Source organism: Bombina bombina, chromosome 3 (genome assembly GCF_027579735.1).
Source record: "Bombina bombina isolate aBomBom1 chromosome 3, aBomBom1.pri, whole genome shotgun sequence".
Classification (NCBI taxonomy): domain Eukaryota; kingdom Metazoa; phylum Chordata; class Amphibia; order Anura; family Bombinatoridae; genus Bombina; species Bombina bombina.
Window position 1 is genome coordinate 1,036,639,687 of NC_069501.1, and position 13,786 is coordinate 1,036,653,472.

General features: G+C 44.4%; 1 protein-coding gene across 2 annotated transcripts in view; it reads right to left on the reverse strand.

The window, feature by feature from the left end:
• Positions 1-13,786, reverse strand: part of GTF2H4 (general transcription factor IIH subunit 4) — a 36,292-nt gene that overhangs the window by 3,448 nt on the left and 19,058 nt on the right. For both annotated transcript variants that reach the window (XM_053708245.1, XM_053708246.1), the window contains one exon: positions 5,720-5,852. In XM_053708245.1, coding sequence (XP_053564220.1) covers positions 5,720-5,852 — 133 coding nt within the window. The remainder of the gene's footprint in view (positions 1-5,719; positions 5,853-13,786) is intronic.

Here is a 13,786-nt window from a genome sequence, read left to right on the forward strand (position 1 = left end):
GGGGAGGGACAAGACAGGGAACCTAAACGGAAGGCACCACTGCTTGAAGAACCTTTCTCCCAAAAGCAGCCTCAGCCAAGGTAAGTGTCAAATTTGTAGAATTTTGAAAAAGTGAGAAGAGAGGACCAAGTTGCAACCTTGCAAATCTGTTCCACAGAAGCTTCATTCTTGAATGCCCATGAGGAAGCAACACCCCTCGTGGAATGAGCCGTAACTCTGGAGGTTGCTGTCCAGCAATCTCATATGAAAAACGTATTATACTCTTCAGCCAAAAAGAAAGAGAAGTAACCATAGCTTTCTGCCCCTTACATTTTCCCGAGAAAACCACAAACAAAGCCGAAGACTGACGAAAATCCTTAGTCGCCTGCAGGTAAAATTTTAAGGCACGAACCTCGTCCAAATTGTGCAGAAGCCGTTCCTTCTGAGAGGTAGGATTAGGACACAAGGAAGGAACAACAATCTCCTGATTAATGTTCCGATCAGAAACAACTTTAGGAGAAATCCTAATTTAGTACGTAAAACTACCTTATCCGAATGAAAAATAAGGGAAGGGGACTCATACTGCAATGCTGAAAGCTCTGACACTCGAGCAGAATAAATAGCAACAAGAAATAAAAACTTTCCAAGATAACAACTTAATATCTAAGGAATGCATAGGCTCAAACGGAGCCCCTTGAAGAACTTTGAGAACCAAATTAAGACACCATGGAGGAGTATCTGGCTTGAACACAGGCCTGATCCTGACCAAGGCCTGACAAAAAGATTGCACATTTGGAACATCTGCCAGACGTTTGTGTAACAGAATAGATAAGGCAGAAATTTGACCCTTTAGAGAACTTGTCGATAGTCCTTTCTCCAAAACTTCTTGGAGAAAGGACAACATTCTAGGAGTAGCCCTTGGATTCACACCAATTGAAATATTTACGCCATATCTTATGGTAAATCTTTCTAGTTACAGGTTTACAAGCCTGAATCATGATCTCTATGACCAATTCTGTAAAGCCCTTCTTGGATAAAATTAAGCATTCAATCTCCATGCAGTCAGCTCCAGAGAAACTAGATTTGGGTGAAGAAAGGGCCCTTGAATTAGAAGGTTCTTCCTGAACGGAAGTCTCCAAGGTGGCAGAGATGACATGTCCACCAGATCTGCATACCAAATCTTGCGAGGCCAAGCCGGAGCAATGAGGATCACCAAGGCCCTCTCCTGCATGTTTCGAGCAATAACCTGAGGAAATAGGTATGCTAGACTGAAGGTCCAAGGTACCGCCATGGCGTCTGAGGGTCCCTGGACCTCGACCCGTACCTCGAAAGCTTGGCATTCCGCCGAGATGCCATGAGATCCAATTCCGGCTGACCCCATTTGAGAGTCAGGCTGGAAAACACTTCCGGATGGAGTTCCCACTCCCCGGATGAAAGTTCTGCCGTGTTTAGGAAGTTCGCCTCCCAGTTGTCCACCCCTGGGATGTGGATCGCCGACAGACAGCAAGAGTGGGTTTCCGCCCACTGGATTATTTTGGTTACCTCTGTCATCGCTAAGGAACTCCTCGTTCATCCACTGAAGTTATGTTGTCCGACTGGAACGAGGCTAACTGGGGCCAGGCCAGAAGAGCATTGAAGATCGCTCTCAGTTCCAGAATGTTTATAGGAAGAGCAGACTCTAACCAAGTCCAAACTCCCTGAGCCTTTAGGGAGCCCCAGACTGCTCCCCATCCTAGAAGGCTGGTGTCTGTTGTCACAATCACCCAAGACGGTCTGCGAAAGCAGGTTCCCTGGGAGAGATGATCCCGAGACAACCACCATTGAAGAGAATCCCTTGTCTCCTGCTCCAGAAGTATTCGAGGAGACAAGTCGGCATAATTTCCGTTCCATTGCCTGAGCATGTTTAACTGCAGAGGTCTGAGATGGAACCGAGCAAACGGAATGATGTCCATTGTCGCTACCATCAGCCTGATTACCTCCATGCACTGAGCCACTGATGGCCGAGGAGTGGCCTGAAGGGCTAGACAAGTATCGAAAATCTTTGATTTCCTGACTTCTGTCAGATAAATCTTCATTGATAGGGAATCTATTATGGTTCCCAAGAAAGTTACCCTTGTATTTGGAACTAAGGAACTCTTTTCCAAATTTACCTTCCATCCGTGAGATCGCAGGAAGGATAACAACATTTTTCGTGTGGGATCTTGCTTGTTGTAAGAATGGCGCCTGGACTAGGATGTCGTCCAGATAGGGCACCACTGCAATGCCCCGTAACCTACGCATCGCCAACAGCGATCCCAGAACCTTTGAGAAAATTCTGGGAACTGTGGCAAGACCGAAGGGAAGAGCCACAAATTGGAAGTTTTTGTCTAGAAAGGCAAACTTTAGGAACTTGTGATGATCCCAGTGAATGGGAACATGCAGTTATGCATCCTTTAAATCCACTGTTGTCATAAATTGGCCATCTTGGATCAAAGGGAGGGCCAATTCTGAGAAATTTGTTCAGACTCTTGAGATCTAAAATTGGCCTGAAGGTTCCCTCTTTTTTGGGAACCATGAACAGATTGGAATAAAATCCCAGACCCTGTTCCTGTATCGGGAAAGGAACAATCACTCCCAGGTCAAAGAGGTCTCCTACACAGTGTAAGAACGCCTCTCTTTTTGTCTGGTCGGCAGATAATCTTGAAAGCAGAAACCTGCCTCTGGGAGGAAAACCTTTGAACTCTAGTTTGTATCCCTGGGACACTATTTCTATTGCCCAGGGATCCTGAACATCTCAAACCCAAGCCTGGGCGAAGAAGGAAAGTCTGCCCCCAACAAGATCTGGTCCCGGATCGGGGGCAGGCCCTTCATGCTGTCTTCGATTCAGTAGCAGGCTTCTTGATTTGTTTTCCCTTATTCCAAGATTGATTTGGTCTCCATGAAGGTTTAAACTGTTCCTGCTTGGAGGCGGAAGAGGAAGAATTTCCCTTGAAATTTCAAAATGAACAAAAATTACTCTGTCGTCCTTTTTGTTTGTTTCTTTTATCCTGAGGGAGAAGATGACCTTTACCTCCCTTGATATCAGATATAATTTCCGTCAAGCCAGGTCCAAACAAGGTCTTCCCCTTGTAAGGAATTGTTAAAAGCTTAGACTTAGAGGACACATCCGCAGACCAAGGTTTTAACCATAAGGCTCTGCGAGCTAGAATAGAGAAACCTGAAATCTTTGCTCCCAGTTTGATAACTTAAAGGGAGGCATCCGTAATAAAGGAATTAGCTAATTTAAGAGCTTGTATTGTATCCTGGATTTCATCCAGGAAAGTTTCTGTCCTGATAATATCAGACAACGCATCGAACCAATATGCCGCTGCACTAGTGACGGTAGCAATGCACACAGCTGGCTGCCATGGTGTACATACATCTTTTTGAGTAACCCCTCTAACGTCTTGTCCATAGGATCTTTGAAAGCACAACTATCCTCTATGGGAATAGTAATTCTCTTAGCTAAAGTGGAAACGGCTCCTTCCACCTTAGGGACTGTTTGCCAAGCCTCCTTGACAGAGTCGGCTATGGGTAACATCTTTTTAAATATAGGAGATGGAGAAAAAGGTATACCCGGTCTCTCCCACTCCTTAGCAATGATCTCAGAAGCTCGGTCTGGTACCGGAAACACATCTGTCAAGGAAGGAACCTCAAAATATTTGTTCAGCTTACTGGACTTCTTGGGAACAACAACGACGGAGGTGTTCTAGCTTAAACCTGAAAGATACAACTTCAGTATTAGCAAGAGGAATTACACTGTCAGAATCTGAAATTTCACCTTCAGATGCTACTACGGTATCCTCCTCCTCAGGCTTCTGGAAGGGGGCCTCCGAAATAGCAACAACTGCGTCAGGAATATCGCTTACTGAATGTCTGATTTTCCTCTTACGCTTTCCCTGCAACATTGGAAAAGGAGACAACACATCTGAAATTGTAGAAGACATGAGAGAAGTGATGTCCCTTAAAGTAGCTCCAGCGGGAGTTTGAGAGGAAGCACAGGGCACTGCATGTGAGGGCAGTAAAATTTGGGACACTTGAGGGGAAAGCTGCGGCATATATTGAACCTCGTCAGTAGACTCTTGGACAACATCCGCTTTAGAAAAAGTTGGCTCAGAAAAAATCTTTTCCCTATAATTTAAAGTCCTCTCAATACATGAGGAACAGAAAGGGATTGGTGGTTCCACATTGGCATCAAAACACAAGGAGCAAGTGACATCTTGCGAGGCTCCTTGGTCCATACTGGTTCACAATGGTATAATTATCCAATACAAATCTTACATTTATAAGAAAAAAATTTAAAGTTAAAAAATGTTACTGTGTCTTTAAATTTAAACGTGTAACTTTTTTACTGAAATCTGTCAATTAGTAACTCTACAAGCTGAAAGCAATATAGCACCTCTACACCTCAGCAACTTTGCTGAGGTGCCTACCTGACTCGCTAAACCGAAGCTAATCTTCCCTTTATGATACAGAAGACAATCCGGAACTCAGCAGAAGAGGATTCAGCCGTTGTTCGGTTCTAGAAACGCATGCTAGACACTGACCATGCGTTTCTAGGTAAACCCTGATGAACTCTTTATTCTAAATGTGTCCCAGACTGAGGCGCAATGAAAGTGGCGCGCAACTCAGTACGATCCGCCCATCGTGGGCGTTGCCATAAAGAAATAATCTGCCGGTCGGCATCTAACTAAGTTAAACCGCTGGGAGACTTTAACCACCAGAGCCATTAGTAACGCTTCTCTTCCAGCCACAGTGCCTGCATTCTAAGGCTGTCAAAGTCCTCTCCTGCCTAGGAGAGTTTACAGTGTCCCACCAACAATAAAGTGCCCCTTTTTCACGTGCCCTTTATGTTGTCTATTAGGTTGAAATAACGTGCTCACTTCTTTCCGAGTGTTGTTTTGCTGACCCAGAAATAAAAAAGTAGCACTTACCTCATATTTCTGCCTGACAGCAACGCAGCTCACCAGGCTTGAGAGGTCCTCTCCCTCACATTGACCTGTGGAGAAACAAAAGGCTGAGTAATGTCACTCAGGCTTTACTAGTTAGGGCAGCATAAAACATGGGAGGCGCAGTGAGAATTATGTCCCACAAGTTCCCAATGCTCTAAAGCCAACACTGCTCTACTGAAGAGACTGATATGGACTATGGCTACACCCTAGGACAAAGCAGCACAATCTTGCACCACTTTTAAAATAATAAACTCTTGATTGAAGAATCGTTTCTAACACCTAACTTTACCACTTCAAAGCACTAATGTAGGCAAAGAGAATGACTGGGTTGGGAGGGAAGGGAGGTGATATTTAACTCTTTGCCGCCTCCTGCTGACCAAGAGGCGAATATCCCAATAGTAATTAAGATGATCCGTGGACTCATGTCATTAAAAAGAAATGCAATTTCCGCATAACCAATCCTTGGCGGTTTTGAAAGTCTATTTTAGCATTTGCACTCCAGTCAAAAGGAGCTTTTAGAACAAATCTGTCAAATAAAAGTGCCCCCTTAGGTGCACCACAAATTGATTTTGTCCATTTTGTCACGATGGATCAGTTGCACTTCACTAACCAGGTCCCAAAAGAAATATTTTCCCATGAGCATATATATAAAAAATAAAAAATAAAAAAAAATAAAAAAAAAAGCAGATGGCATTTCTATTCCATTCACATCAATTTTTAATGCCTTTACTTTTAACAGATAATCTTAACAATTACATATAGTCACTAACCTGTGTATGCGTATATCCTGTAGTTTGTCTCTACACCAATAAAACCTTGTTTATGGCTGTCCACAGTGGTTCCAGATACTCCTGATGCTAGATTTATGGCTAATCGTGTAGGGTAGTACCTTCGAGACTTCCTCTACAAGGGAAACAACCCAAAGAAAAATTACTCGTACATTGAATTTTGTTTTGCAATTTTATTACATATAAATAAATTTCTCTTTCATGTGGTGAAATTGATATTCAGGTTCTAGTGGGATATATACTGCCTCAGCATTTCTTGGGGGAAATACTATCACAAATCAGCGGGTTTGCATAATGACACCACCCACAGGCAGCAAGAAGTCAGGAAGTGGCTAGAAGAATGCAGTACAGAATATTCTGTAACGACAGGGGTCAGAATTTTACTTTCTTCATCTGTGCAAAACAAACTCTTTAGATGCTAAAGAGCTGCATCCTCTCTCTATGTAACTATAAACAGGCGTCAGGATGAGGATGGTTATATACAGGAAGATGACCCAGGAGACTTCTGGCAGTGTTTCGATGCACCTCAAGAACAGACAAGAGAGTATACCCAACTTGTACATAAATATACGAGGAACCAGTATGCTACTGGGAAGTGTGTACATATATAGCACTCAACAACATAAATAGAGTACAATATCATAAGTGGAGAAATTAACGTAGAGAGCATCCGTAGTGTGTGGGTTTTTTTTGTGTTTTTTTTAAACTTAACTTTTATTAATTAACCTAATAAAAAGAAATAACATAAAAACACAAGGGCAAGACCACCTATACTTCTGAATCATGTTATTACTATAAACAAGTAAGGTGTAAATATAGGTCACAGGTTAACCATGAGCATAGGAAATAACCCTGACACATACACTACTACATTACATAGACTGTCAGTAGGTACCGAATCACTGGGTTAAGAGGGTAAGAAAACCACTCCTGCTACTGAGTCTAACACTATCTAATTATATTCCGTAGTAAGGAATAAATACAATAGATTGTCAAATGGGATATCGTGCCTGTCTAGGCTGTATTATTGTAATTACCATAGGTATATATATATGTGAGGGAACTCCCCAATGGTATAGTTAGTGTTCCCAATGCGGTTTTGTTCAGAAACCACAATATCAGAATTGTCTGGGTATGTTGAACGATGCAGAGTAATAGATTGCCCCACAGTGCATAAATTATTATAGCCCAAGGGTGTGATACTGTAGTAAGAGCACTACAGTATAGCCAGGGAGAACAAGATAGGACCCCCGGTTTAGGAATAATATAAGGGCGTAATGTAGTGAGACTGCTTATACAATGTGTCTAGGGGTGCCGTAATTTTACTCCAAGGAGCTACGGATAAGGTGGCCAGTTACAATAATGGGATTTATTGCATATTACAACTAGAACAACTAGAACTGGATTGCTGTGCCTAATCAGTAACTACCGGCATCCATAGGTGACACAATGGTGTCGTGTGAATCATGTGACAGAAATATTATTCACCCTTAATATACTGATATCAGTGCCTTACTATAGCTTTACCAGGTTGGTATTTGATAATAAAAGGCAATCCGGTGTTGAAGCCCACAGAAAACTGTATGTACCTTGGATGCAGGTAAATAGCGGTAGGTAGTTTTTACAGCCGGGAAAACGGCTGGCGAATATTGGTAACTAGTCAATTAAGTACTGGGGAATAAAATCCAGGAGGGCGGATAGTCCGAGCTAGTAGATACCCATTAAAATACTTAAATATTTGGCCGAAATAAAATAATATCGGATATTTACAAAAAAAAGATTACTATCTGGTACATATCTTAATTTAGCTCCAAAAAATAGTGACCATGTGTATCAGTTTAACACATAATTAAACCTATTAATAAGTGAGACTATTACTACGGCGACACCATTTGTCAGTCAAATGCAGGTTAGGATAAACAGTAAATAACTAATAAATGTGGAAAGTATAGGAGGAATGCCGATGCAAGTTAAAAAGTTATGATAGAGTCAGGAGAGAGACTACTATGTCCCTACTCCCCCTAACATGTTTTGCACAACTACTTTTTCAAAGGTGGGACGTCCGCCACCGATTCAGACTTTTATAGGCTGAATGGCTGGACGACGTCATGGGTAGAAAGCAATTCAATAGGTGGAGATACCTACTGACTGCTGATAGGTCAGTAAGGGGGCGTGATAGTTCTGATGCATGCACCCTGTGCTCGGGCATATGAGGGTTGCTAGGTAACCAGAATGTTAGTCATCGCTTGGATCATCATATAGTTAAATAAACAAATATAAAGAGTGTGGTGTACACAGGCGTATACCACACCCATAGGGGGCGCCTCCTGATAACTAAAAAACTATAACACAGAAACACAAACAATTTAAAGATAGTAGTATATATATATAGCAATGCAAAAGAAAATGTCCATACAACCAATAATAGAGGATAGTCCAAATATGAAGTGGCAGCTCTCTGTCATAGGACGGTCATCCTGATGTATCGTAGTCTGAAGAAAAAGAAAGGAACAGAGGCGCCAACATGGCCTAGTAATGCCACAACATGTAATTAACAAAAGCAAGAAATGGAGTATACTCACAACCAGGGCGCACCCATATGGCGCTATTGGAGCAGACTGGAACTAAGCAGTGGTCCAGCTCACTGATCGCCACCAGCACAAATCCAGAGAGTCCTTTGGAGAGCCTGTTGGTTAGTGCCTGGAAGGACAAAGGAAACACACACACATAGCCCAGTAACGTTTGGACCAAAAAGGTATGTGACTGATAAGTTGCACTAACAGGAAACAAAGCACCTCCAGGTACAATACCAGCGAACCGGGACCTCTCAGCCGCCCAGTGGACTGTAACACCAAAAAGCAGAACAACAGCTATCCCAAACAAAAGGTGCCCGAATAGCCAGCAGAAGTCATATACGATGACAAGAACCATGCAGCAGCAAGTGTATATTAAAAAACCTTATTTTAAAAAGCGACGCGTTTCTCAGCCACCCATGGGCTGTTTCATCAGGCTATAAAACAACATTATAACACACTTGCTATATAACAGGAAATGGAAAGTGCACAATGATCTGATAGGTCAAACAATTAATACATTAAAAACCAACACCTGTGTGTGTTAGTTAATGGTTAGTTGGTATGGTAACCTCAGTATACAAAGACCTAGCAGGTGATATATAAAATATTTTTTAAGAATACAGATCAAAACATATATAAACTAAAATACGCATCAAGCCATATATCAAGGACACAAAGACACTGTCAGGGTTTTTCCCTGTTGTGTTTGCCATGTGCTGCTGGCAGCTATTTTACTCACCTCTCTTCCTTTTGTGGGGGATGCTGCTCACTTCCTGCACTTCCTTTTATGGCCAGACTGTTGTGCATCATCCATGTGAGACAGGATGCAGTCTCAGAATTGTGATGTCATCATTTATTATTTAAAGGGCCTCTGTTCAGTATGCTTTGCCTTTGCGTTGTCTGAGACCTGTTTGTGAGAGTTCCTGTGAATTACTTGGCTGCCTGACGTCCTTCCTGGTTCCTGATCCCTGGCTTGTTCCTGACTCTGCTGTTCTCCTTGTTCCTGATTCCGGCTCGTCTATATATTCGCTTTGGCTCCTGACTCGGCTCGTCTGACTACCAGCTCTGGTTTTGACTCCTGGCTTGTTATTTGACTTGTGGACATTTTATAATTTTTTGCTATTAATAAAGGTGTGATTATTTTTGCACTTCTCGTCTCAGTCTGATTCCTGGCACCCTGACATTATGCAAAGGCCATGAATCCTGATGCTGCTAATTATCCACCTTTAAATTCCATCATTTCCAGGATGGATGTACAGGATCACCGCTTGGATCAATTTGCACTAGCCCTGCAAAACCCTGCTGACTCGCACTGCACATTTGGACCAAAGTGTCCCGCATGTTATGGCTGCTCCTGTTTCCGCTGCTGCACCTTTGCCTACCAGGAGCTTGTCCGGTTCTGCACCTCTACCTCAGCGATATGGAGGTGATCCTATTCAGTGCAGAGGGTTTTTGAACCAGGTGGGCATTTACTTTGAGATGCTACCTCAGGCGTTTCCCTCTGACAGAGCTAAGGTGGGATTTCTCATCTCGTTACTCTCTGACACAGCTCTTGCCTGGGCTAATCCCTTGTGGGAGACTAATAAACCTGTGATTTCAAATTACCCTTCGAAAGGAGGCCACAAATTCAGGGTATTTGATGTTCCGGCTCGCTCCTCCTCTGCTGCTAAACGACTCATGTCCATTCAGCAAGGTACAAGATCTGTTGCTCAGTATGCTATTGAGTTCCGTACGCTTGCCGCAGAGGTAGGTTGGAACAATGAAGCCCTTGTTGCCGCCTTCTTTCATGGGTTCTCTGATGCGAATAAAGACGAAGTTGCTGCCAGAGATTTACCAGAGGATCTCGAGGCATTGGTGTCTTTTTTGATCCTAATTGACATCAGACTCAGAGAGAGGCCCTCTTTCAAGGAGCGCTTGCGGAAGCCTCCTGTTCCGTTGTCTCCTACGTGTTCGTTCCCACCCATGCCTCCCTCTCTTCCCATGCCTCCTGGTTCCGAGTCACCAGGTACTGCTGAGCTGATGCAGTTGGGATTCACGCGTCTCTCCGCGGCGAAGAGGGCCTTTAGGAGGAGGGAGGGGCTCTGCCTCTATTGTGGGTTACAGGGCCACCTTTTGAAGTCTTGTCCTACACGGCCGGGAAACGCTCACACCTAAGGTCCTGTCGGGGGAAGACCTTGGGTGGTTTATCCTTGTCCCCGGAACCGCTTAAGGAGAAACCTTTGGTTACGGTTGTCCTTTCCTGGGTGGACTCCTCCATAGTCACTCAGGCTCTTGTTGACTCCGGTGCTGCTGGCTATTTCATTGACAGTGCTTTTGTATCAAAGCACTCCATTCCTGTTTTGCCTCGGTCCGTTCCGCTTGCTATTGAGGCCATTGATGGCAGGCACCTTCAGCCCACACTCGTTACTCACAAAACTGCTCCGTTGTCCATGGCTGTTGGGGATCTCCATTTTGAAACCCTCCAGTTCCAGGTGATAAACTATCAGCATTTTCCATTTGTTCTGGGTTATCCCTGGCTCCAAAAGCACAATCCCAGTCTCGACTGGCGCAGGTCCGAAATTTTGTTGTGGTCCCCGCAATGTATTTCCACTTGTCTTCGGAAACCAGTTAAAGTCTTGTGCACTTCTTCGGTATCTCCATTGCCAGAGGAGTACCGAGAGTCCCGAGACGTGTTTGACAAGGTGCGTGCCGGTACGTTGCCTCCTCACCGGTCTTACGATTGTGCCATAGACCTGCAACCCGGAGCCATTCCTCCTTGGGGCCGGGTGTACCCTCTGTCTGTTGCAGAGAATTGTGCTATGGAGGAGTATGTTGCTGATGCTCTGTCGTGGGGGATCATCCGCAAATCCTGCTCTCCTGCAGGGGCTGGCTTCTTCTTTGTGAAGAAAAAGGGTGGCGAGTTAAGACCATGTATCGATTATAGGGGTCTTAATCGTCTTACCATTAAGAATGCTTACCCTATTCCGCTCATTACGGAACTCTTTGACCGCCTCAAGGGAGCTACGGTCTTTACTAAACTTGATTTGAGAGGAGCGTACAATCTCGTTAGGATTAAGGAGGGTCACGAATGGAAAACAGCATTTAACACCAGGAGCGGGCATTATGAGTATCTTGTAATGCCCTTTGGCCCATGTAATGCTCCTGCTGTTTTTCAGGAATTTATTAATGATGTCCTACGATATATGTTGCAACAGTGTGTTGTGGTGTACTTAGATGACATCCTCATACACTCACCCACACTTGAGGCTCATCGTTCTGATGTTACACGGGTTCTTCAGAGACTACGTGAGAACGGCCTGTTTTGTAAACTTCAGAAATGTGAGTTCCATCAGACTCAAATAACCTTCCTAGGTTATGTTATCTCCGTTGCAGGGTTCTCCATGGATCCTGACAAGTTATCTGCAGTTCTGCAGTGGCCTCGCCCAGTTGGTCTTCGGTCTATTCAACGTTTTTTGGTGTTCGCCAATTACTATAGAAAGTTTATTAAAAACTTTTTTTCCTTGGTCAAACCTATCACAGACATGACCCGTAAAGAGAATGAGCCATTCCATTGGTCACCTACTGTCATTGAGGCCTTTGATAGTCTTAAGACTGCCTTTGCTGCCGCTTCAGTTCTGGCTCATCCTAACCCTGTCCTGCCTTTCGTTCTTGAGGTTGATGCGTCTGAGACTGGAGTAGGTGCCCTCTTGCCTCAACGTCCTACGCCTGACAGTTCCTTGCATCCGTATGGTTTCTTCTGTAAGAAATTGTCTCCAGCGGAGTGCAATTATGATATTGGCGACAGGGAATTACTGGCCATAATTTTGGCACTCAAGGAATGGAGGCATCTTCTCGAGGGTACTAGCGTGCCAGTGCTCATTCTTACTGACCACAAGAATTTAACTTATCTATCTGAAGCAAAAGATTTGTCGCCCCGACAGGCCAGATGGGCGCTATTTTTGTCTCGATTTAATTATGTGGTCTCCTACCTGCCTGGTAGTAAGAATGTTAGGGCTGATGCACTCTCTCGACAATTTTCGTCTCTGTCCAAGGAGGAGTCTGTACCTACTCCTGTTATACCTCCTGACCATATTTTGGCTACCATACGTACTAATTTGACTTCTCCCTTGGGGGAGGAGATCCTGGCTGCACAAACCAATGCACCGCCTGAGAAACCTAGTGGTAAGTGTTTTGTTCCTGAGAATCTTCGAACTAAACTTTTGCACACTTACCACTATCCTAAAGCCACAGGTCACCCAGGCAAGAACCAAATGATTTGGTCTGTCACTCGACAATTCTGGTGGCCAGGTCTTCGTTCTGATGTTGCTGCGTATGTTGCCTCCTGCTCAGTTTGTGCACAGAATAAGACTCCTCAATGTCTTCCTGTGGGTCTTCTTCAACCTATTGCTAATAGTGAGCGTCCTTGGACACATCTTTCCATGGACTTCATTGTCGAGCTCCCTGTTTCCAATGGCAATACTGTTATCCTTATGGTGGTTGACCGTTTTTCTAAATTTTCACATTGCATTCCCTTGATGAAGCTGCCTACCGCTCAGGAGCTTGCTTCAATTTTTGCCCGGGAGGTCTTCCGTTTACATGGGTTACCCAAACAGATAGTGTCGGACCGGCGTAGCCAGTTTGTCTCCAGATTTTGGCGTTACTTTTGTGCTCAAATGGGGATCCAGCTTTCCTTCTCCTCAGCATATCACCCTCAATCCAATGGGGCTGCGGAACGGTCTAATCAAGCTATGGAACAGTTCCTCCGTTGCTATGTCTCAGATCACCACAATAATTGGTCTGAACTGTTACCTTGGGAAGAGTTTGCTCGTAATAATGCTATTAATGCTTCCTCCAAGTTATCCCCGTTCATGGCGAATTATGGGTTTCAACCATCTTTGATGCCCGATTCATTCATGTCTCAGGGTATTCCGGCTTTGGAGGAGCATCTCCGACAACTCCGTTCCACGTGGGTGCAGATTCAGGATTGCCTTCATTGTTCTATGCAGCGCCAAAAGTTCCAGGCTGATCGTAGGCGTCTGCCCGCACCTTCCTACCAGGTTGGTGAGAGAGTTTGGCTGTCCTCCCGCAACTTGAACCTTCGTGTGCCTTCCAATAAATTGGCTCCCCTTTATGTTGGTCCTTTCGAATACTCCGACGGGTTAATCCTGTGGCCTACGCTCTTGACCTTCCTCCTGCTATGCGCATCTCCAATGTTTTTCATGTCTCCCTCTTGAAACCATTGGTCTGTAATCAGTTTACCACTGTGTTGCCTCGCCCCCATCCTATCTTTGTTGACAACCATGAGGAGTATGAGGTCAGCAGCATTATTGACTCTCGTATGTCCAGGGGCCGTGTACAGTATTTGGTTCACTGTAGGGGCTATGGTCCGGAGGAGCGTTCTTGGGTTCCCTCCTCTGATGTTCATGCTCCCGCCCTCCTCCGTGCCTTCCATGCCCGTTTCCCCAATAAGCCTTGGGTCCTCCCGCAGGGGAGG